Raw genomic sequence first — 24,097 nt, forward strand, 5'->3', positions numbered from 1 at the left:
CGAAAGGCTTCAATGACTTCTGTTGCTAATGATGCAGGCAACGTCCTTAAAACACACTTGATCTGTACTATCAAAGTGCTACTGAAATAAAATGCCAGTGTATGGCAATTGTATTAGGCAGTTGAAAGTCCGTATCACAAATGGCTTCTGAGGAGCTGTCTTTCTGCATGGTGACGGGATTTGGCAGCATAAAATGTCACTCCCCAGCAGGGCTGGATTTCAGATCGAAAACACTGATGAGGACCAAGTGCTGTGCCCACCTCCTCTGCACACCCCCCAAGCAGAGGAGGAAATAAACTATCAAACCTAAATGAAGATCCCATCCCAACAGGGGATATTACAGTCTGACGAAAACAGAGCTGCTGTTTAATAATTTGTCACTACTATATGTAGACTTTGGTCACGGGGTTTTTAACAACCAACCGCAAGGAAACACTGATTGTTCAAGTGGGAAGGGGCAGAAAGTGGGTTCAGTTTAACGTCTGAACACCTCCCGAGTTGTGTCAAGAGTCTGCAGTACACAGGCAGTATGGCCCAGACGAGGGGAAGGGCAGGATGAGTCCTCAGAGACCTCCTGCTTCCTAGGCGGCACTGCAGGTGACAACTGAGGTGAGAATGGGAAGAACAGTGCTGCTCTTGGGCTGAGCCCCATGCACAGAGGAACAGCTATGGGGGCTGACAGTGCATTTAGCAGGTCAGAATAAACAGACTCCTACAGGACCACCACACTGAGATGCAGGTGAGATGGGTGTTTTTAAAATACTTAACATCAGCTCTGTGCCAAACTTCATTTGAAATACAAGAAATAGAATAATCACCTAACATTTCTGAGCACCAGACTGATTTCTACGCAACACAGGATTAATGTCATCAGGTAAAACCCCGTAAACAGGATCACAAAGTTTCAGGTGGGTTATGACCAGGTAACAGATCACATCACCCTGTCTCTTTTTTCCTTCTCGCCCTTCTGCCAGGGTGCATGCTGTACCCGATGGCATTTTTCATCTGAAACGCCTGCGCTATCTGGAATTTCTCATAGTCATAGTCCTGTAACAGCTCTCAGGAAAATGCCAAGCATCACAAAGCTCAGCACCCATTTGGGAGGGCTGCCAGCACCATAGATCATTTTACAGGGTGCCTGCAGGTCAGAGAACATTGTCCTGGACTTCAGCTCTTCACCAGGAGGGACTATGCAGAGCTTCTAGCTCTCTCAATACATGCCTGGAAAGAAACTTCTCCAGCTTGCTTTTTAGTCATGCCAGAATCATCAGGGTGTGAGCTAACCCCATTTACCTTGTGTCATGCCAAGGACTCATTGACATGAATGAGAACTCCAGAGCGATAAATATTTATCCCAGCGTCTCTAAGGGAAGAAAAAGGACAATGAAGCTGGTACAGTCAGCTCCATCTCTGTCCTAAGGGTTGTCAGGAAACAGGCAATCAGTTTCCATGGACTGTCTGCAAACAGGAATATGTCTTTTGTAGCCATGGTGAAATAAATTGAAACCAAAATATTCCTAACTGTAGCGAGGTGCTAATTCTGTGGGAGGTCAGGGTGGATCCAGTCCAGTGAATTCCAGCTTTATGTGCATCTCCATTACTGCCTTTATCCAACAAAACAGATGTAGTTTAGACACCCATCAACACTCAGTAACCCTCTGCTCCTCCAATAACCTAATGAGGAGTGCAGCTTTTCTTAGACTGGGGAGAGCAGGTCACTGAGAAACGCAAATAAATCCTGCAGCCAAATGACCGCTGAAGGAAATGTCTGAATGAAGAAAAGGTTCTCAGCACAACCCAGTTAGCCCATTAAATGTTAATAACTTACTGCAGACGCAGATGGGAACAGTCACTTGGAAGCTGACTGCTAACCCAAATACATGATGGCTGAGAGAGGATGGGCATTTTGCCAGGACCCAAGCAAACAGCAAGGAGACTGCCAGGGAAACATAAACAATTTTTTTCTCTTTTTTTTACTGCAGTGCTGTCAAGACAAAGTCCTGCCCCAACTGCAGAGCAACCGGTGTGAACACAGCAATACGGCATGCCCAGCCTTCCTGCTCCTAATGCCTGAAGCCTGGTTAGGTGTAAAACCTCCCTCGTGGCACAGGGCTGGCTTGCAGAATTGCACAAACTGGGGTCTGTGTTTGCCATCCAACAAGTGGCCTGACCTTGTGGCCGCAGGTCCCTGGGAGGTGTGTTCCACACAGTCCTCACTGTGGGCTCCACCAGCCGGAGCAGAGATGGCTCCAGCTGAGCTCTCCGCAGCAGCTGTGCTTCACAGTCAATGGAGAGGTAATTAATACAGCCCCTGGAGCCTGGGACATGAGTCATCCCATCTCAAGCAGATGTCTAAAATAGGACAGCCTGAGTACCCACTGCTTTCTGCAGACTCAGAAGGAAGGCTGGGACTGCTGAGGCAGAGGCCCAGCCCTTCGCTGTAGGTGTCTGAAAATTCAGTGAGCATCTCAAGTTTGTGTAATGGATAGTGGATACACACATATCACAGACTGCCTGGCAACATCCCGCTCTTTCTCTCTAACACCAGATGTGCTTTTCATTAGAGTTTTAATTTCTTCGTGCTTGTCTCTATGTTTTTACTAGAATGAGCAACTGGGTCAAGAAGGTCAGAAGTTCTTTGCCTGACTACTGTGCGTATTTGGGAAGCAAAATAAAGAGTCCAGCTTTGGCTATTTCATCTGACAGCAATCAGGAGAAACAAATTAATCACCAACAGAAAGTCACCAGAGGCCTGAAGATGGAGGAAATGCCAAGGAATGGCCAATACACGAAGGGAAAGGCATGGTGGGCCAGTGGCAGAGGCTGAGAACATACCGAGTATAGTCATCTCCTGTCAAGTTCCTCTGACAAGACCACAAACACTCATTGCTCAGTGCCTCCACACTGAACTTCCCACTGCTCAAACGGCATGTGAGCGGCCTTGGCTTGTTCCCCCAGTGCCACTGAGGGCACTGCTGTGGGCTGAAGGACGCACTGTGACTGTGCAGCCAGCCATCTCACCTAACACAGCCCAGCAGTCTCCACCATGCAGCTCTGACCATGGCCAACATGGGTTTCCTTCACTGACCAAAGCAGGGTGGGGGGCAGCCTCTCAATATCAAATAGGTAAATTAATTTCTGGTTTTTTCATAAGTAGCCCCAGTCTGCCAGCACACAAGTCAAACCCTTATTTTCTTGGAGTGTGTTGGAGGAGGCAGAGGAGCGGGGGTGCACCAAGCTGTGCTTGTATACCTCAAGACAAACCTCCTTCCATGAGACACTTCCCCCAGCTCCAAGGTAAGTCCATGGAAGCAGCGTGTGCTTACGTAGAAATGAAGGTCCACAAACCACATTGCTTTTGAAAACCAATACATTGAATCATTCTGGTGACTACCACATGGGAGAAACACAGAACCCCAACCAAGCCATGCTTCCAGCATCTCCAGGGTCAAGTATCTGGGGCAGAAGCCCCTCAACCCATACGGAAACCCATCCGCTTCCAAGGATTCCAAGAGCCATTTCCTTTAGTCCCCCTTGTCTGCACTACATGGACACAGGAGCAGCAGAGGCAGCTGTAATATTTCAACGACATCTGCACAAAACCCACAGGAAGGACCCAGGAGAATGCAAAGCACCTCGTCTGCCCTTGTCTGTCCCTCCAGGGTGACCTACTAGCATTTGTGCTGCACAGTGAACAACACTGAAAACTGAACTTTATTTTACAGTAGCTGAGTAAAGTTTACTTACTCTTCTGGGAACTCCACAGGCTTGTTCTTGATCCTGTTATGAAGGCCCAGAATATATTCATCTATAAAAGGGCACTGTAAAGCAAACAAAAGATTTTCCAGTTGTCAGAGATCCTGGCACCACTTAGGTATTTGTCATTCACGTAACAGAAGTATACTCTGTTTGCACTCTTTCAATTTTACACAGAGATGGAAACAAATAAAATCTCCCCACACACACTGAATTCACTTGCTCCTTATTTAAAAAAAAGCAGAACAACAGCAGAGGGATCTAGGGAATACACAACTGGACTGGGACACCCCACTCCATCCAGCCTACCAGGTGACCATGAACAGCTCCTTTTCCTTTCCTCTGCTCTACCTCTACCTGCAAAATTTAGATGCCGAGACCAGCTGGCTTGTATCATCAGTCTCAGGACTCACTGTGACAAGCATCATTTGGAGTTAGGTATTACTATTAAAACACTTGGGTTTCCACTTTAAATTCAGGTATCTGTATACTAGGCGTATTTTTCTTCAGCACAGCTTTTTACACTGGATTTATTTAGGCCTAGATTCTGACTCTTCCCACCTGGCAGGGCAGGCAGGACTGGCAGGCGGTTAACTGAGCTGCAGTGAATACTGTGTGGGATGCAGCAGCAGCATATTCACAAGCCCTGCGAACATCTGCATCAAAACTGAAGGAGCAGGTACGCTGGGTTTAGTGGGCTGTGGGCAGGCCCTGTCTTGGCCTGCCTGATCAGATTAAATTATGAAATAAAAGATAGGTACAAAGTGTACAATATTGCCATAGAGGGTCATATGGAACAGACAAACATACCCTTGCGTGTGGCTTTATATTCCCTCTTTCTTTCCTCCACTACTTGCCACAAAGGGAAGTAATATCACAACATAAATTCTGGTATAACCAGAATCACTTTCACTTGAGGGTTTGGCCTAAATGAGACATCATTTTAGACACAGGTCAGAGAATATTTTCCATCCTGTCTTAGGTCAGCAATATCACACCAGCAATGGAGATAGTTCTGCCTCTGCCATCTCCCCCAGCCACTTCTTACCCCCGAGCTGGATGCCTTATGCCTGTGTGGTGGGATCTGCAGTGGTCTGTGCTTGGACACGAGGTTCAGGCAACGTACCTGCGTGCACAGACCACATGTACCTGCTGTGCTGCTCACCCTAGGACAGCATGGGTGGGACAAGGGGCTTCTGGCCACAAGAGAGGGAAAAGCCATGACAGGACATGGAGTTTGCAGAAGGCAGCTCTGAAGAACTGGCTCTGCCAAAGTGCCCTCCATCTGGCCCAGCTCAGCTCTGGCAGACAGAGCTTTCTGTAATGTGGATTGCTAAAGTGCTGCAGTGGCTCGGATCAAACCTACGCCTCTCTCCATGCTCTAGCTGGCCTGTTTCTAAATACAGGTAATAGGGACAACCACTCGGCAAACCGTTCTTGGTGCTACTGATGCTGCTTCGGGTTTGTAGCACAAGCAACTGCTCTGAGTACATGGCCCAACTCTAGAAACCATTCTTTGCACAGATCACAGTGCCAGCAGGGCAATTTGGGAAAACAGGAGCTTGCAGAAGGTAGGTCTTTGTTTCTAATATCTGCCTTTATTTGGAAAGGAATGAGTCAAAAGCCAGGCGGGCAGACGCTCCCATGCAGGGCTCCAGAGCCTGAAAGCCAGCTTACCTTCCCGTAAACAAAGCAGTACAGGGTAATTCCCATGGCCCATACATCAAGTGCCTGAAAGAAAGCAAGCGCAGGCAGTAAATGAGATGCAACACAGAGATGATCTGAATGAGCTGGATTTTCCCACTGACTCACAGAACATTATTTGTATGCATTTAACATCATCTATTTCATGTGCAGTCTCTTTGAAGCTGAGCTCCTAAAGGCATCTGTAGCATGCCTGGGGAATGAGGACTGTGCTGGGCCACTGCCACCCTGGACCTTACTGTGGGGCACACTGACCAGCAAGCAGCCCCTTCTTACAGGAGATGACGCCCCTCAGGGCTGAACAACAAGGAGCTGAACTTCAAAAGTCTTCCCTACCCCCACATCTGCATCCCAGTGCTTCACAGCACCACTCGCTTTCAGGGGATTAATCTGGGACCTTGGTGTCCAGCAGCCCCCTGTGCCTCTTGATTATTTTGAAAGGAAATCAAGAGTTTCCTCCCTTCCCTTTGGGCAGGGAAAGGGCTCTAACATGGCTCCTGGCTGGGCAGGGATCCACAGCTAAGTCTGTCTGCCCACTGCACGGAACAACCAATGTGAGTTTTGCCTGGATCGAACACAGAATTAGAGCTTCAGTTTTACTCAACAACCCTAATTTGCACCACAATCCCTGGGTTCACACAAAGGAAGTGGTGCTGCCCTTTGGGCCATGCCGGGGGTCCCAAGAGGCATCAGCTGTGAGCAAAGACCTACCTTTCCACTGAAACTTTTGCCAGTGTCTGAAATGGCCTCCGGTGCCATGAAGGCTGGTGTCCCCGCTGTGCTGGAAAGCTGGGCATCATTCCCTTCAAACTGATTGCTGACTCCAAAATCAGCGATTTTGACGTGCCCATCATCTCCTAAGAGCAAGTTGGAAGGCTTGATGTCCCGATGAACGATCTTCTGGTAGTGCACTAAAAACCCAAAAACAGGAGCATGGGCTGCCATGGCAGCCAACACACCCAGGGGAAACCTTTCCAGGAGAATCAAAATAAAAGGTGCCAGCTTAGACACCCCAGTCAAAGCTGCTGCCAGATATGCAATATGATGTGGTAGAAGTGCCATTTCCTATAGCCATTCATTTTCAGTGCCTCACTGGGACGTACACCGGAGTACAACACTCAGAAGTACATCTGTCACCTGTAATTATGCAAAGAACAGACACAAACCCAGAAGGAGCCCAACCAGCAGGACTGAGCAGAGCTGTTAGAGAAGGAAACCACTCAAATCCTGCAGATCTGCTTGGCCTCGTCAGACCAGGTGATGGGTTGGGCCACTTGCTGTGTTAGAGGTTTATGGGATCCAAATAAAGAGGCTCGTTTTTAATTTATTTATTTTGAAACTGCAGTGCCATAAAGCTAATCAAAAAGGGCAGAACCAGAGTTAGAATGAAACAGGCCCAGAGGAAATATTTAGGTAACCAGCAGCTGAGCGCCAAGTCCAGCCAACAGCTTAGAAATCAGTGGGTACTTCCAACTCAAAAGGTGCCTCTGACTACGGAGCAATCACCAGCTGGTTGGGGCCAGCACCCCCAAAAAGCACTTGCTCTCTAGCCATGCTTCACAATAGAGCCTCCAAATAGAGAAACAACCTCAACTTGTTTTGCATCACCCAAATCCCCACCACTGCACACCGCTGCCAGCCACTCCAACCGCTCTTGCACTCAGAGCCATGGCCAAACCTCTGCCACGCAGCCCTTCAGAGCAAAGGCTGTTCCCATGCATCACCCTTCACTACACGAGGCTGCAGCAAAGACTCCAGCTCTGTCCTGGCTCCACAAGGCCAACTGTGGGCACCAGCTGAAGTGCTTGTACATCAAAAACAGAAGAAACCCTTGCAAAGAGCTTGGAGGCTGAGATGTACTGAAAACAACAATAACAAAAAAAAATCCCTCTCATTACAAGCTATCTGGGAAACAATACTGCAGTTGCAAGAAAGCAGTTTCTGGGCCACTGAGTGAAGCAGGGAATTGTAGGAAAGTAGCCGACTTCTTGGGACCTTGGAGAACAAATTTTAAAACAAAAAAAACATCTTTCAGAACATGGAATGACCCCAAAAGGAGAACTGTAGAAAACCCAAGAGACTTTGCCAAATGGAGGAAACCCTCTAAGTCTTTACTGCCCTTCCCAGGGGAACCGGACCCCTCAGCCTCCCTCCTCCCCCAGCCCTAACCACCATTTTCACATTTCCTTCTTGCAAATGGAGCACGTTTGGTTTTATACCTCCCCATGAGCACTTTTCATACCTCCTAGGAAATATGCAACTGGGTGGGGGAAAATGCTGGTCTAACCCTTTCCTGCTTTACAAACCTGGTCAACACACTGCCACAAAGGCAGCCTGCCCTACAGAGCATCCCAGTTTGTGTTTTAGGACCAAGAAAGAACAAACTTCACGTAACTGTTCTGCTCTTCAGCAGGCCACGTCTGGCGGGGGGAAGTCACACTTGCACACAGTTTTTCTGCAATGACATCTCCTTATTTAAAGCACTGCTGGGGGATGCTGTCCTCGGCACATTAAAGAACTGATCCGGAGACCCAGCAGACAAAAACTTGGAGAGCACCAGTGCTTACATCTTCTTCCAGATGTGCAGCAACTGCGTGGCCACACTGATGTGAGCCAGTTAGCGCGGTAACAGCCCAGCTAGACAGTCAGGATAAACACTGAAAACCCTGCAACAACAGTAATTACGAGGAGACATCTGCTCCACAGCAAAGCTGGTGGCAAGCTGACATTTCATTATGGTAATACAGGGAGAGCAAAAAAAACAACTGAGGAAGGGGGAGTGAAGTTTCCCTTCAGGAGATGAGCTGCCTTTCAGGCAGGTCCCTGGTATCCTGGGTGATACCACAGGGCTAAGATTCTCAACGCCTCTAAGAAATAATTACAGGCCATAGGTATATGTGGGCCATACAAGTACATCCCTGGCGATTGAGGGACTTACACTAGGCAAGCAGGTACTCCAGGCTTTTTATTTCTTCAGAACAGAGAAGTAAAAAAAAAATTTTAAAAAAACCCAAACAAAACACACAAACCAAAACTAAACCACAGACAAATTCCCATATCAAATAACTATCCTGTAAAACACATCCCTTGCCTTTGCACAATCTAATAAAAGTAGAGGAAAAACGTGGGTTGTCTTCCAGATGCTCTGTGTTTGTTCAGTGCCCCTTCTCAGCCTGGCACCCAGCAGGTCTGGGCCCTGCTGGCTGTTAGGTACAGAAGCAATATGGAAGTTGAACAAAGAAATAAAAAACACAGCCTTTGCAAACATTAAAGCCATCAAACACTAGGGTCAACAAACATTTGCACCTCCCAGACCATAACATCCACGTGCCTGACATTAGTGTTAGTGACGGTCTGACCTCACTGCTCAGAGGGGAACGTTAGCAGAAGTGCCCGCGGGGCAGAGGAGCACAGGCTGCGCTTTCAGAAGTGACCCTGACATGTCCCAGGGCTTCGCAACACAGGGTCAGCCAGGCACTCCTGCAAACCTCGCACACAGCGTCAGCAACAACAGACTGGGATGGGAAGGAGATGGGCACCGAGGGGAAGCGGCTGGCCAGGTCAGGAGCGGTGGTGCTGGGAGCAGTGTCCGACCCACGCGCTGTGCTGCTCTGCCATGCTGTTTGGGTGACAGCAATGAAAGCCTTGGGCCAGCTGGCTCAAAAGCTTTCTGCTGTCTGCAAATCCCTTCCCCTACCCAGCTGCCTCGTGCAGAGGCAATAGCCATGAAAGGAGAAGGATGGGGGACAGGAATTGTGCACCGAGCACCAGCTGGTGTAAATGGACAACGCTCCATCATGGCTATAAAAATCGTAAGAGCAAGAGCTCACATTTGCCAAGAAATGATTTGGTGTGGAGCTGCTAACCTGATGAAGGCAACCTGAAATCCCTTTTTTTGCTCTGAAGAAACGCAGTTCTTAAAGTCCCAGTCTGCAGGCTGCTGTGGGCACCCTCCCCAGCACAGCTACCTAAAACAGCTTCAGGCTTCAAAATGCACGGTCTTATCCTCTCCTGCGCTGTGCCTTGCCACCGGTACAGTTCAGTACAATACAGGGCTGCAGAAAGAAGAGTGAAGGATTCCCTCAAAGTCATTCCCAAGTCCACTTGTAGGCAACAGAAAAAAATCTGGCTTGTTTGAGAGCAGCAGAAGCAGGACTGTTCATCTGCAGGACATCAACACCATTAAGCTCAGAAAAACTTTCCAACCCACCAACTTCTGCTGCAAGTCCAGATGTCTTGCAGACAACTCACCGCAGGGAGAAGGGCAGGGAACAATGAATTCAGCAGGGCTGGCCAAAGGCTGACTGGGCAAGCGGCAGGACATGCCTGCAGCGACACAGGCATCGCTGCCACACACCGTGAAAGGAGCCCAGGGACGGAGCTGCCTTGCAATAAAGGTGCTTGTTAAACCAGTGTGATCTGCATTTCCAGCACAGCCCACAGAGGAAAAGATGGTGTTATTCCTGCAGAACTCCAGAGGGAGAGCTAAGCATCTCAGAAATAAAAGCCTACCACTAATGATACCCTCCAGACTGCTAATGACTGTGCAGAAGGGACAACAGCACAAGCAGCACACACCCAGAGCCACCCAAGGGCAGCAGGTGACAGCCACAGTCAAACACAATCACCAGCACAAATTAACCCTCTATTTTCACCAGCATGAAGCATCTGGAACGAGTTTCTTCCCCCTGCAGATGTAAGAGCAGCAGGTAGGAAAGGCACCTTCATTAGGATTGCTATTCAATGCCACTGGAAGCCAGGACCAGAGATCCCAGAAACAAAACTCTCATCCTGTCCTTGGGATTAAGGACACATTGTGTTACAGCCGCTAGCAAACAGGAGCTGGGCTGTGTCAGGCACAGGAGAGAAGGAAGGAAAAGCACTTTCAACATCTGAATAAAAACCTCAAATGTGCTTTAAAGGAACACAACCAAAATAACTATCTGTAATTGCTGCACCTAAACTTGCTCCATGAGGGTTTGGGGACTATTCTTCTTTTAAACCAAACCATAACATCCCCTTAGTTCCCTTCATGGGGAGCTGGGACCCCTAAGATGAGTCTATGCCTTTGAGGGAACTTGGCAGCTACTCTGTCCTGCTCAAAGGGACTGGCCACAGCAAGGCACTGGATTTTTTGCTTCCAACATTACAGAAACAGTCACAAAGCAGGCAGGCATCAGCCTTACTGAGACTGCCCTCAGACCCACCCCATCCAGCTACGGGAACGTGCCTGCTGGAGGCACACAGCCTTGGGAAGGACTATCCCATCAGCGCTCCCCTCCCAGGCCCCATGTGTGACACACAAGGGGGACATCAACAGCCCAAAAGCACTGCTTCCACGCAAATGTACCTGTCTGCATCCCTCCAGGTTAAAATCAATGCTGAGCTGGCCAAAGCAGAGCACTTCACTGAAGCCGCTTTGGCAAACTGACAAAACAGTTCCACGAGTTGCTTTTGCCTGGAAAGGATTTTGCTCTTAAAGCAGAAGTCAGCAGCGCACTGGAACATCCTCCCTTGGCTGCAAGATGCTCTGCACTCTCTGTGCTGACAGACCTGATTCAAAGACTAGATCAATACCTCTTCATAATGAAAATGAAACAATGTAAGATATTACAGAGCCCTTAGGAGAAAGTCTGATTCTGCAGCGCTCTGTTAAATTGTTTTATTAGACCCATCCTTCAATTCTGTGGAAAGGTAACACTATTTCAGGCCTATTTGCATGTGAATAACAATCCCATGGATTTCTAGAGCATCGTCTAGACAAAGACCCCACATCGCATTAGAAATACCTGTTTGCTAAGCCTCACAGCCAGCCCATGAATGAAGCAGGCATGGCAGGTGAGGGCACATGTATTACATTTTCACCACACCTCATGTTAGAAAGCCTGACATCCAAAGTTTGATTTAGTCAAATCCTAGAGCCCCAGGGTGCTCAGAAACAAGGCAAATCGTGCCTGGAAGTCTAGACTGTCTCTGACTTGGGGGACCTAAGAAAAGCCTGTTGAAGGCTGATGCTATGTAGTGGAGAGATACAACCTCAGAAGAGGATTCAGAGCACTCAGGGTGTGAGCAACAGTTGGGAAAGGACCATCTTCCTCCCTCACTCTTGATTTCAGACACAGCCTCTAGCAGTTATGCTGCACCTACTGCCTATAGCAGCTGGGATGAACCCATACGTGGGTGTTCAAATTTGAGCCCATATGAAAGAACTACCCAAAATAAAAGGTCTCCTTGAAAATCTGGCTTTTCCATGCTTTGTTTTGTTTCCCAGTTGCGATGTATTTTAACCCAGTTGGTATTAGCAGCATGGATACAATAGAATAGTTTGGGTGTTTACATACAAAACAGTAATCCAGAGTTTCTCAGGGCAATGGGGATGTGGGGTGTGCCATGCTGGGGCTGCCCGCTGCCGCTTTCACACCTTCCCAACAGGGCCAGAAAAAAGAACCCGCAGCTTCATGAAAAACTGCCCTTGAACTTGCAGCTGGTCCTTACGGCAGACCTTGTTCCAGGATTCTCCAAAAGCCTCTCCAGCAGCACACCTGGGTAACTCACATCCTTTCAACAATTTCAGGCGGTCTGCACCCACTTCTCCCATAGTTTCATCAGCACCACAAGCATGGTTTCTCATCCTTGGCCCTAGACAACAGGACAGAGTGCCTTTAATGCCAAGAGGCTGTCACAGGTGCCTGGGGGTACTCTGGCCATCCAGATGCCTCCAAGCCCATAAACACGCTGGGCGCTGACTGTCCAGGCAATAAGCAGCTAGTTTGTACTTCCAGGTCACAAAACATGCCTGTCTAGGACACCACTTTGGCACATGCTGAACATCATCTCTGTGAAAAGCCAGCAGGTGACGTGGGACTGGTATTAAAAGAAAACATAGGCTTACGTGCCTCTGAACAGGGGGTCAGCAGCCCTGCAGAACTAAGCTTGTGATAGAGCCAAATGACTTCAGTGATGATGGAGAAAGTTGGTGCTCCAAGTATCATCGCTGCTGTTAGCGCACACCTTGCCTCCAGGAGGATCTCACCGCTCCGCTCTGCCCCAGCTGCTTGGGAAGGTATGGGGCAGGACCGAGGTCCTGGAGCACCACGGCCATAAACTGTGCCATGGCTTGGAGATCCTGCAGCACTTGTACTGCAAAGCAGCGTTGAGGAAGGGGTGAATCTTCAGTGCCTGTGGCACAGTAGATAGGGGCAGATTTGGGGGAGGATCTCTGCTGCTGGGCCAGCTGGCTTCTGTCTGTGTGCAGCACACAGCCCTGCCTGGGCTCTCCGCAGCTCTGCTGCCGCTCTGCCTCCCTGCTCCATCACTGCTCGTTAGCAAAGCCCCACTGAGCACATCATTTCTTGCTGTCCAGTCTCTTGGCTGCCTTCAGTGGGACAAGCCAGCTTTTTTCACAACATGCAACTCATCCCACAGGCTATTCACAGACTAAATAAGCTTTCCTTTTCATTCAGAAGCAAACACCTGGGAACTGCCTGCCTAGATTAACAGCCAGTGAAGACCAAGAGGGAGCAGAGACAGAGGAGCTAGAAAGAGACAGATTGTTCCTTGTTTCTTTTAAAAAAGGTGCCTTTCACTGCATTCCCTTCTGGAAACCTTGGAGCTCCATCAGGTCAATACCAATTTGCTAAAAGCTCATTTAAGAATTATACATATAAAACTTTACAATGCACTGACACATCCTGCTATTTACTGAGGCCAATGCTGAATTAAAAACAGAATCCCATTCAAGGACAAAAGCAATCCATACGGTGCTACTGCAGAGTCTGCTTAGTATTACTCTCACATCACCCCTCTAGCAAAGAAACGGTTTAACACCCTCCCAAGGAAACTGCTGCACCACCACCCAGAGCTTTAAAACAGAAGGCTGTTCTCTGCAACGCTCCATCGAGAACGAGCCGGAGGACACGGATGTTGTGAGCTGTGCAAGGGGAACCCCTTCCCTCCCATGCTCAGCTCATCACAGGGGTTTCGTGTAGTGGCTGGGGTGAGGATCCAGCTCTGATTTTCTCAGCTCTGTTCACTGTTTTGCCAGTCTCATGCTGCATCCATCAAACCTCTGACACTTGAATATGTTGCTTAAGCCCAGGTTTGACAAAGAGGGATCCCAACACCCAGCCCTGCCAAGCCCTTTGGAAAAGTCCAGCTTCCTTTGTGCTCTATCTTCAGCACCCAGCGGACCGTCACGCTCCTGGCAGAAGGGATAGGTATGGGATACTGCAGGTGGGAAGCAATGGCGAAGGGGAAGGAGAGGCAGCCTTGCCAAAGGCTCCCCTTCCACACCTGTGCTCCAACCCCCATGAGCACGCCACGTACCACCAGTCACAGCAGACATGCAGAGACTCCTGCCACAGCTACACACGTGTCAAGGTTCAAGGGACTGCTGGGCAAGCGGGGAGTAGGGCGCGTGCAGCAAGTTCTGCGAAAACAACCTGCACAGCCCGTGCTATCGGCTGCTTCTGACCAAGCACAGTCACTTACATAACGGCATCAACCAACCACAAAAAACAAAGTGCCTGATCCTTCTTAAGGGGCTGTAGCACATCTCAGATCTGCTCCACCAGCTAATTACTCTCACACTTATATGAAGTCCTCATCAATCAGTATCAGCAACACTTGCAGCTATGTGAAAGGGACATTTTCTTTTGGTTCTTTTTTTTTTTTTTTAGTAATCTATAAGCAGAGCTGGTCTGCACATGACAGAACACAAGCCAGCCCCTCTTCTCCTGGTGGTGCCATTTACAACACCCAGCACCTTGCAGCTGTGGCTGCAGTCAAGAGCCCTTACCTCAATGGTGGCTCCGTTTTAAGGCGCTCCAAACTTGCCCAGGCATGAGCAAAGAAGGAGCAGGTCCCCATTTCCCACATGGGAATGGAGGCACTGATGGATCAAGTAGCTTGCTGGGAATCACAGCAGAGCATGCAGCAGCTCTATCAGACTCTGCTGGCCCATGCCAACATGAGGTCTGAGGAACCCACCTCTGCCAAAAGCCAAACCAGATCAAACCCATCTACACCACCGATGTTTCAGTGCACCTACTTCAGGCTTACGCTGCAGTAGTTACTCTTCAGAAGAGACAAGCCTGTGTTGACTCAGCTGTTGATTTATTTGCTTAAATTTCCTTTTAAGATAATGGAAGTTATATTCACATATTGATGATCAAGTAGATTAAGTCTTATCTCAGAAAAGCCACCTTTGATCTGCACATCAGGCACTTTGTTATTGCTCCAGGCTTAGCGTGCAGGGCTCCAGAGCACCGCAGGCATTCGTACAGGTGCCTTGCAGAGAATTGCTGCTGGAACAGTAACTTCCCAAAAGCTTCAGCTGCATGTCATGACCCACCCTGCAACCCAACAGCTCAGATGAGACAAGCCTTCCTCTGCAGAGGGGACCAGAATTGCCACCCGTAGTTTCCCTAGACACAGTCGCATGAGGGAAATTGTGCATTTTCTACAAAGAACGCAGGAAATAATGGGTTTTTTCTTCCTTTCAGTCACACTGACAGCAACTGTTTCAGCTTCTCGTGACCTGGATAAAATACTGAGCTTGCAGCTAAACAGCAAAAGGGACAGTCGCTGTGCTTCACCCTGACTGTGTAAGTCAGCAGGGTTTTCCCCCGGGTCAAGCTCGCGTGCGTGTTCTGTGCCAAGGGGCTGCTCCTGGCTAGCGTCACAGCCAGGCTACCTGCTTAGACAGACCTTCCGTTTGCTCATTCTTATTCCTTAGTTAGGCTCTTACCAACAAAGCTCCTTGTGTCCCAGCCCTAAAACCAAACCGGGATAGCTGCCTGGCACATTCCTCATGTCTTTTGACCAAGTATGCTTCTCCCTCACAACTTCTCCTGCAGCTCCCACATATGTCTCTTTCCACTGGGGAACAGTTTAAGGTATCTGCTCCTTGTGTTGGACCAAACATCTGCTCCTGACAAGGAAAACATTTCTGGCCAGCAGACAGCAGCCTGACACTGGAGGAAAATCCTCCCATTACACACTTCACCTAGTACTGGTTTCCACTGTTCATCTGCCAAAGCAAACTGGCACAACACCAAATTCACCTTCACTCAAACTCATTTACTGTGCAGTTATTAAGTATAAGTCACCACTGAGTCAATGCAGAAGGAAGTTTTACTGCCCTCAAGAAGTCAAACCTATATTCAGGTGTCACCATACCCAGGATATCTGAAGTAAACCGGCAGAGTATCTGTCTTTGTCCAGCAAACCTGTCAGCTTTGTTGGGGGAGGCATACGTCAACTCCTGCAGTAAGTATTTTCAGCCACATTTACTGTAGAAGACAACTCTGAAATACTGTTGTGCTGCCAGTTAACAGGGTTTGGGGGGCTCCAGGACCGCTAGCTTTTTCTAATGGACAGTCAAAGGGGTGGAAGGACACTTGGCACAGATGAGAACTCTGCAGCCTTGAAAAGCCACCCATGAAGATGTGACACAGTTCTATAAACCAGGGGTGGCACAGAGAGGGCATGGTTGTTCCCAAGTCACTGCTGGCATCAGCTGAAACCTTCAGGATCAGACTCAATCTCAAATGAGAACTGCTCCCCACAGTATGCGAAGAGGAGGTAGCAGGTGTTGAAGATTTACACAAGTTTAGAAAGGGATTGGACAAGTGAATGGAACAATATCAGCGGCCATTAAATACAAAGACACAACCTTTGGCTGAAGACATGCCTGGGCCACCGATCTCGGGGTGCTGGAAGGCACACTGCAAGCTGCACGGCTGGACGCCCACCTGGCCAGCACTGCTGGTGGGTGCTGGCCGCGAGGCACCCAGGCTGACCTGCAGCTGCCTGGCTCTTCAGGGGAGCACCATACTCACCTCCCAGCTTCAGGACTGACTCCTGCCCTGGCTGCTCACTCCTTTAGTGACTATTTGCTATCCAGCACATCTATTTCTGCTGAGTATCATTGGGAAAGCAATGTTTGCCTTACCAGAAGGGAGACTGAAGCTTAAACAACCCCAGATAAGCGCTACTAGAGGGAAGTTACAAGTGGAAAGGGAGGTAATTGCACATATCGCCAATTCACAGACGCTTAAGCACATGCTTTAGTTAATGACACAAATAATCCAGCAAACCCTTTCCATCCAAAGCACTTAAGTGCATTCTGAAATTACCACTCCAGTGGTACTTACAACACACAGACGACAGCCTGTCTCCCTGGTTCACGAGGGGGTGTGTGCAGTGCTGTCAGTTCTGGGGAAGCCTTGCAAGCAGGAGCAAAAGCACTTTCCTTCATAGGGTCCATTTCACCAGGATGGGAACTAAAGTTCACGTGTGCTGAAATAACCCCTGACATAGACCCGAGCTCTGTGGCACAGACTAAGACAGGCATATGAAAACAGAACACGTGAACCAGTAATACTACCACACTTAAGCTCAAATGATTTTCCCAGCAGTTCAGGGGCCGAGGAAAGGATACTTTACCATGGGCAGATCTCACGCTCTCTCAGACCTTGAATCTGCCTCTGTCTCTTCACTGCTCAGTGAATGAGGCTGGGACCGTGCACATAAAGGGCACTTCCCGGTGTTAAACGAACTAAACCAGAAGCCCAGCTGACAAAACGAGGCAGCGCTGGGCCATTGCCTGGATGGGAGAGCGCTCTGCTCTCCAGGGCATCTGTCCCTGCTTCCCACCGTGCCTAAGCCAGGCTTCCCACCCGGCATGGGATGCTTCTGCTCTCATCACACTGACCACTGCCTCTCTTCAAACATTTCTCCCTAGAGCCAGCCCTCTTGCAGGAGGCCTCCACCCCAGGCAAGCAGCATGAATAACCAGTGAAGCCCAGTCCTCACAGACACACAGTGGCCGTGGACCATGTGCCACCACCGGTAGTTTAAAAGGTCAGCCCACATCTCCTGCAGCCCTTTCCCGCTCACCACAGACCGTCTGCGCCAAGGGCAGCGCACTGGCCTGGATTAACACCTTGCAGGCTCCACAGCAATCCAGTTTGCAACTTCTAATTTAATAAAACCCAACCAGCAATGATGCATTTGCTGCTGTGGCGACTGTGAGTTTCAAGCAGCTGCACAGCTATTGAGTCTACCAAATTACATAACAATTATGTACGCTTACACTAAAATTACCTTGCAATCCCTACATTGCCTGGCAACACTTTTCCTCCAGCATGCACAAACGGTGCGCCTTTCCTCTTAATTACATAATAATTAGCACACATTTACCCAGCAGTTCTGAGAGAACACCATTTTTAACTTTCATTTGCTAATAAGTGGTTACTCAATAGCCCAAAATAAAGTATCCTATTGTTCCTGCTGCTGGGAGTGCTCGGGCATCTTATAATTTATTGCTCAGTTTCACTCCCTCTGCCTAGGGCTACCCACACTTTACTATTTTATTTTTTTTTACTACCATAACTCAAAGTTTCCTCTGAGCAGGAACTGTTATGCCAGCAGCATCCAGCACAGGTGGATCTCCCAGCTGAGGCATACAGGTTCTGCTATAATATGAATGCTAATGAGAATACAAAAAGCTGCAGTCTTTGCCCTTCAAATTCTATTGGAAAAACAGTCTTGAGCTTCTCCTTCTTACATACATTTCTGTGGACTTTCTGGGTTAACCTGACTGATTTGGGCAGCATCTGGAAGCTCCTGGACTGTCAGACTTGCAAACATTGATTTTATTTTCACCCGCTGGTTTCAGACAAGAAAATGAGGCAGCGTTGCATTTCAATGTGGAGATGGACCAGGACACTGCAAACCACCTTCCTCTCTCTCAGCATGGTCCATCACACTCAGAGACTTGTTCTTTGCAAGTGTCTGAAACCAGCTGAGTCTCAACAAAAGCCCTGTAGAAGTGAAGGGCTTGCTCTGGCTCCAAGGAGCTGCTGAGCTTGCAGGAGCCACCAGAGATCGATGAAATTAAGGCAGATGTGGCTCAAAGCACTATGTCAGCATGGAACGTTACTTTTTGGTTTTGAGCTTTGAGCAGCTACGTGTTGGCTTTTTCAAAGCACATTTGAAACTATTCCCTCTGGTTTGTGAAAGAAGCAGGTATTTATTTCCTAAGGTTGAAACAGGTGGAAAAGCCTCACCTTGGACTAAACAGGGAGGGTGACACAGCCCTGCTTACACACACCTGACCTTTCACGCTTTGCACTGCTCATTCGATGATCACTTGCTCAAACATCCCTGTCCCTCCCTCTGCTTGCTGCCCTGCCTTCAGATTGGCCACCAAAACCCTGCGCTTGTGCTGCCAGAATAAGCCAGGTTTATAAAAGGTTGCCATGCCAAGCTAACCCAGATCACTCTCAAGAGAGCCTGGCACAGCGCAGCTACCTCTGCCGTCAGGTCAGCACAGGGATAACCTCAAGGACAATGTGGACAAGCTGCTGGAGGAGAGATGAGGACGGAAGAGGAGCCAAACCAAAAGCCCACCTACCCCAGCACCCCATCTCCTGCCAGGGTCAACAGCTTGGGGAAAAGCATCAGGCACAGAGATGTAACACCTCCAGTACCCACACTCCCTGCTTTAGGCAGCCCGATGGCAAACTGCCTCTATCCTCGTATTTCATTGTCCTTGGTGCTCTGTCTTTCTACAGGCTTGTCTAATCACTTGAAGCCCCTCTAGTTCTGGCACCTATCTCCTCCAACACTGAATTTCACAGTTTAATCACATGCTATATGAAAGAGCAATTCCTTCTGGTTTAAACTGGCTACCTGCTTATTTTTTTTTGCTGCCCCTTAGTTCTCGTGTTTTCAGAGACAGAGAAGATTTCATCACTTCCCTGACAGTATTTTATAAGCCTCTGTTATAACACCGCTTCCCATGATAATTTTCAAATCTTAAGAGCTTTGGTTCCATCTCTGTTCTTCCAGGACCATCCTGATCAGCCTTCTTGGGCATTTTTCAGTTCTAGAGAGCTGTTTGTAAAACAGGCTGAGCCAACAAACACAAAATATTCAAGATACTCCTTGCCTGTACCTAAGAGCTCTTACAGATCTAAGTAACTGTATAGTGACATTTCTGTTCTCTATTTCTTTCCCAATAATTCCCCAAATCTTGTTAGCTTTGTTGAATGCCACTAACTAATGGGCTGGCATTTTCAAGAGAACTATCCAGAATGAAGCCCGAGTGAGAACAGCTCATTTCGAGCCTGTCACGACGTACATATTTTTAGTGTTGTTTCTCCCCGATGTACTACCCTGCAGTCAGCACCATGAATTTTTATCTGCCATTTTATCCTGCCATCACTTGCTATCATGGCATCTTCCTGCCAGTCTTCGCAGTCAGTTCTAAGAAGGACTATCCTGAATAACTAGATGTCATCACCAATCTCTCTTATTGTTCTCTACCCTTTTGCTGGTCACTTAGGAATATATTGACCAGCCTAGGCTACATTATGGATTCCTGTTTAACTGCACTAGTGACTCTTCTCCATTGGGAAAGCTGTATTCCTACTTTCCTGATGTCTAGTTATTAATCCACAAAAGGCCATCCAACCAAAGAGGCTTACGAGCTTCTTCATGAGCTACTGTTAATGGATCTAACCAAAAGCTGTTTAGCAATATAGTAACAGGGTCATCTTATCTACATGTTTGTTGTCTTCTCTGGAAAACTGATAGATCTGCGAGGCATGAATTGCCTCTGCAAAAGCTGTACTGACTCTTCCTCCTCATATTCAGCCATCCAACTATGGTCAATTCTTCACTGTGTCAGTGTGCAGAGAAAGGAGTCAACAATGAGATCACTAAACTCTGCAGAAGGCTGTCTACAAGGAAGACAGCAGAATCAAACAGGCAGAGGCAAACGCAGCTCGCCAACAGTTTGACAACGTGCCCATCTGGTTCAGAAGCAGTAATTGCAGACCAGCTGACTCGTGGGGACCTCTTGCATATGAGACCATGCTACAGGAGTCCCTGCCAGCACCCTGTGCATGAACTGCTCCAATGCAAGCAGCAGAGCTGAGGATAAAGGCAGGGATCTAAGGTGAGTGGAGCAACAGGGGACTGGAGTTGTGCCTTCTGACTTGGTGACAATGCTCATAGGAGGTTCAGGAGGAGCGCGAATGTGCAGTGTAATACAGACGCAGCATGGGAGTAATACCAGCTACCAGCACCACACCAAAGCACCAGGCTCTCTGACCCACACCCCCCTCCACGGTACAGACGTGTCCTGCACCCATAAAAGCCCAGCCCTACTGTGTTTGCTACTCTCAGAGGTCTGTCTTACAGAAAAGAAAGAAACCAGCAACTTCACGGGTATCCTCCCACTGCTGGCACAGGTCAGAAGCAGCCCAGCCACAAAGCCTGCAGCACAAGGTCTACAGATCAGCAGTGAGGAAAACGCACCATCTGACAGCCTCACGTTCCCCGCTGAGGGGAGCAAGAGGTTACACGGACACGACAGCTCTGCTGAGAGTCCACAGGGGGAAACACCAGCCAGCCCTCGCTGCTCCTCTGGGCCCACGCTCACAAGATGCCAGCACAGACCACTGTCGTCAAACCAAGGACCCCTCTTCTCCCACCCCTGCCAGGTTCATTCCAGCAAGGACACATCAATTACAATGGGGCCAGAAAAATCCCTGCTGTCATTTACAGACCTATCATGGCCTCCTTGTACTCTTCAGGACAGGCCCTCAGCAAAGAATCTGGCCTCAGCCACCTCAGGAGAACACTTACTAAAAAAAGGTGATGATATTCCAATAGGCTACCGAGAGGAACCCTGCTGTTGGAGTCTCCAGACAGAGCCTGGGAACTCACTTGAGTCAGCCCCTCCCTGGGAGGGCACAGCAGCACTGGGCTCTCGTCATCCCGCATCCCTGACTGATGAGGAGTCACTCAGACTGATGCTGCGGGAGGAGAGGACAAGGACGGACACCCTCCCTGTGCCACTCACCAGCTCTCCCCATGGCCAGTGCTTGCCCTGCTAAGCTAGAGCCAGGAATTTATTCCAGCTGAAGCTGATGCAGTCCTTGTCACTGCAAACACCCATTTTCTGGCTCTGCTATTGCCTTCAAAGATGCCCTCCAAAAAGAGATAAACAGAACTAAAAAGGAAGCCGCTATTTTCCTAATGTCCTTTCTAGGATGCCTGCTCCCAGTGTCTGTGATACTGCCTGGGTAAGTCCGAGCTGAGCGGGGCCACCACCCCATCACATGCAATTAGAGGGGACCTTGCTCGCTCAACCAACAGCCCACCAGAGTGGAGAGGCTCCTCCCCAGCTGAGCAGGAGGCCGACGCACGCGCCCCGCAAAGCTGCCGTCAGCGCCGGCGGTACTCACAGTACTCAATGCCCAAGACGATGTCTCGGAAGTAGAGCCGAGCCTGCTCCTCGCTGAAGGGCTGGTCACTTGGGACCTCCATGACAGGCCTATTAGGAAGAGGGAGAGTAACTAAGTACTTGGCAGAATGGCAGTAACACTCCTTGCTGGAGGAGTTTCATGTTCTCCATCACCATGTCCCCAGCATTGAGGGCCAGGCTCCCCAGAGGTTCTGGGTGCTGTGACACAGGATGGAGGCGTAGCCATCCTTTCTGGATGTGGCAATGCCCAGGTTAGTGAGCTCAGCTAGCGATAAGGGGTGGCTTTGCACAGTCCCCGAGACATCAGGACTAACTGCTGTTTTCTGCACAGAATAAGGCACACAGAGTCCTAATGGGAAAAGCGTAGCGGAAGAACAAAACTGGATCTGGCCTTTGGTTTCTTGCTAAAGCTGCTTGTGGCTGTGAGCACCAGCATCACCAGGAGGCACCAGGCAGGAGCAGGGACAGAGTGTTCGTTGCTGTGCACTGGCTGTCATGCCTGCTGGGGCTCAGTCCTGAAGCAGCATCAGCATGCAGTTAGTCTAAACCAAGGCAGAATCTAGACATGAACCACTGGCTCAAAGGTTAAGTGGGAATATTTCCAGTGCTTTGTGCTAACCTGCTTTGAAAACCTATTTAGCTGTTCAGAGTTCAGCCACCACCAGAACTCAGCCATTCAGCCCTGAACAGCCAAGGTTACCTTGTCAGCTTCTCCTCTCCTTTCCTTTGTATGCCGCCACTGCCGAGAGGTGCACAGTATCCTCTAAAAGCCCCTCTTCTGCCTGAGCCTGCTGAAAGCTGCGGGCAAAGAGGCTGTAAGAGCCAGTCAGAGTCAGCATCTTCTGTTCCGCAGCGGATGAGTGGCAGGAGCTAAGGACTTCAGTGCACTGGGGGTTAATCCTGCTTGTGCTTGGCAGCTTGACCTTGCATTTGGACATGCACCCACTGACTCGAGCTGGATACGAGTGCTCCTGAGGCACCATCCTTGCAAGCCAAACCCTGGTGGAGAACAGCCCAGTGCCAAAACCAGGCTCTGTGGTTCTTCCCCTCAGCCCCCAGCAGCAAATCCTTCCTGCAACAATTTCTCTCTTCTCCCTTGCTGCCCATTTGATTGATGACCTTCGTTTCCCATTTGCATTTTTCTGCCACTGCCTTCCCTCCCTCTTCATGCACACTTTGCTGCTGCTGAAACCAGGGAGAAATAATGTGAGTGGCAGGACTGGCAGAGCCACTAATGGAGTCTAATTGCCTTCTGCTAGAGGCAGACAGGCTGCACTCGGCCATGCACATTCCCTGGCCACAGCTGATTACAAGAGGGTTTTTTTTCCTCCCTCTCTCCTACAGGATAGTCATCAGCCTGGTCACCAGGGAGACCAGGGAGCCTCTCACCAGCAACCCACTGGAGCTGGCAGCCTGCAAGGGGCTTGTTCATGGGGCCAGAAAAAAAAATAAGCCCGTTGGGAATGTCCCACATCCTAGGCACAGCTCTCCTGATCTCACTGCAACTCTGCAGAGCTGCAGAATCAGCCCAGGTGTAGCAAAAACCAATGAGGAGTCTCCCGCCACCTTATCGCTTCTCCCGCTATGGAAAAGTGTGCCAACAAAACAGCATCCCACAATATGTTAGTGCTAGCGGCAAAGTAAGGCACCAAGTGGCAAGTAAATGTTGATGCAACCACACATCCCTTGTGCCAGAGGAAGCCACACTGTGGCTGTTATCCCGGCTGAGTATTCCTATTAAAACCTTTTCTTTCAGGCACCTGATGGGGAATTGGCATCAAATTCGTTTTCTGGATCAAAGCCTGACACCAGGACATGTCCTCCCAGCCCATCACTACTCACCACATCATTCCAGGCTGTAACAGTGCAAAGGCAACTACAGCTGGATTTTGCCTCCTCTACACCTGCCTGCAGACAGTGGTTTGCCCCACTGTACACATCAAACCTCCATCTTATCTAGGAAGCTAATGGCCAAAACTTTCAACACAAGGGATCCCAGGAAGGCTACTTACCCTTTCCTCAGGAGGTCAAACACTGCAAGAAAAGGAAATCAAACCATGAATGAATCAGAAGAGGGGACTGGGCTTATTAGCACCTACGAAACCACATCCATTCCCATACCTGCAAAGTCAATTTATCTCCACTCACTTGTCTTCCCTCACCCATGACAAAGACACCAGAGGATGCAAAATGAAAATAATCATCTCTTCAGCAAAGACAAATATCCCCACCTCCCGCCAGCCGCAGGCAGGGAGACAGCAGGTGCTAATTTAGCCACTACATTGCTGCTGCACCCCGTGTCAGCCCTTGCTGATTTGAGGCCCATCTTATTCAGTAACTCCAGGGAGGGTGTTT

The 24,097-nt window shown here is 49.1% G+C and overlaps 1 protein-coding gene across 3 annotated transcripts in view; it reads right to left on the reverse strand.

Annotated features, from left to right (window-relative positions):
• The window catches only part of CAMKK1 (calcium/calmodulin dependent protein kinase kinase 1), a 60,521-nt gene that overhangs the window by 12,847 nt on the left and 23,577 nt on the right, over positions 1 to 24,097 (reverse strand). For all 3 annotated transcript variants that reach the window (XM_086475096.1, XM_086475094.1, XM_086475095.1), the window contains 5 exons: positions 23,755 to 23,776; positions 21,723 to 21,811; positions 6,172 to 6,371; positions 5,434 to 5,487; positions 3,748 to 3,821 (listed from right to left, as the gene is read on the reverse strand). In XM_086475096.1, the coding sequence (XP_086331222.1) occupies positions 3,748 to 3,821; positions 5,434 to 5,487; positions 6,172 to 6,371; positions 21,723 to 21,811; positions 23,755 to 23,776 (439 nt within the window). The remainder of the gene's footprint in view (positions 1 to 3,747; positions 3,822 to 5,433; positions 5,488 to 6,171; positions 6,372 to 21,722; positions 21,812 to 23,754; positions 23,777 to 24,097) is intronic.

Source organism: Leptosomus discolor, chromosome 18 (genome assembly GCF_034619465.1).
Source record: "Leptosomus discolor isolate bLepDis1 chromosome 18, bLepDis1.hap2, whole genome shotgun sequence".
Lineage (NCBI taxonomy): Eukaryota > Metazoa > Chordata > Aves > Leptosomiformes > Leptosomidae > Leptosomus > Leptosomus discolor.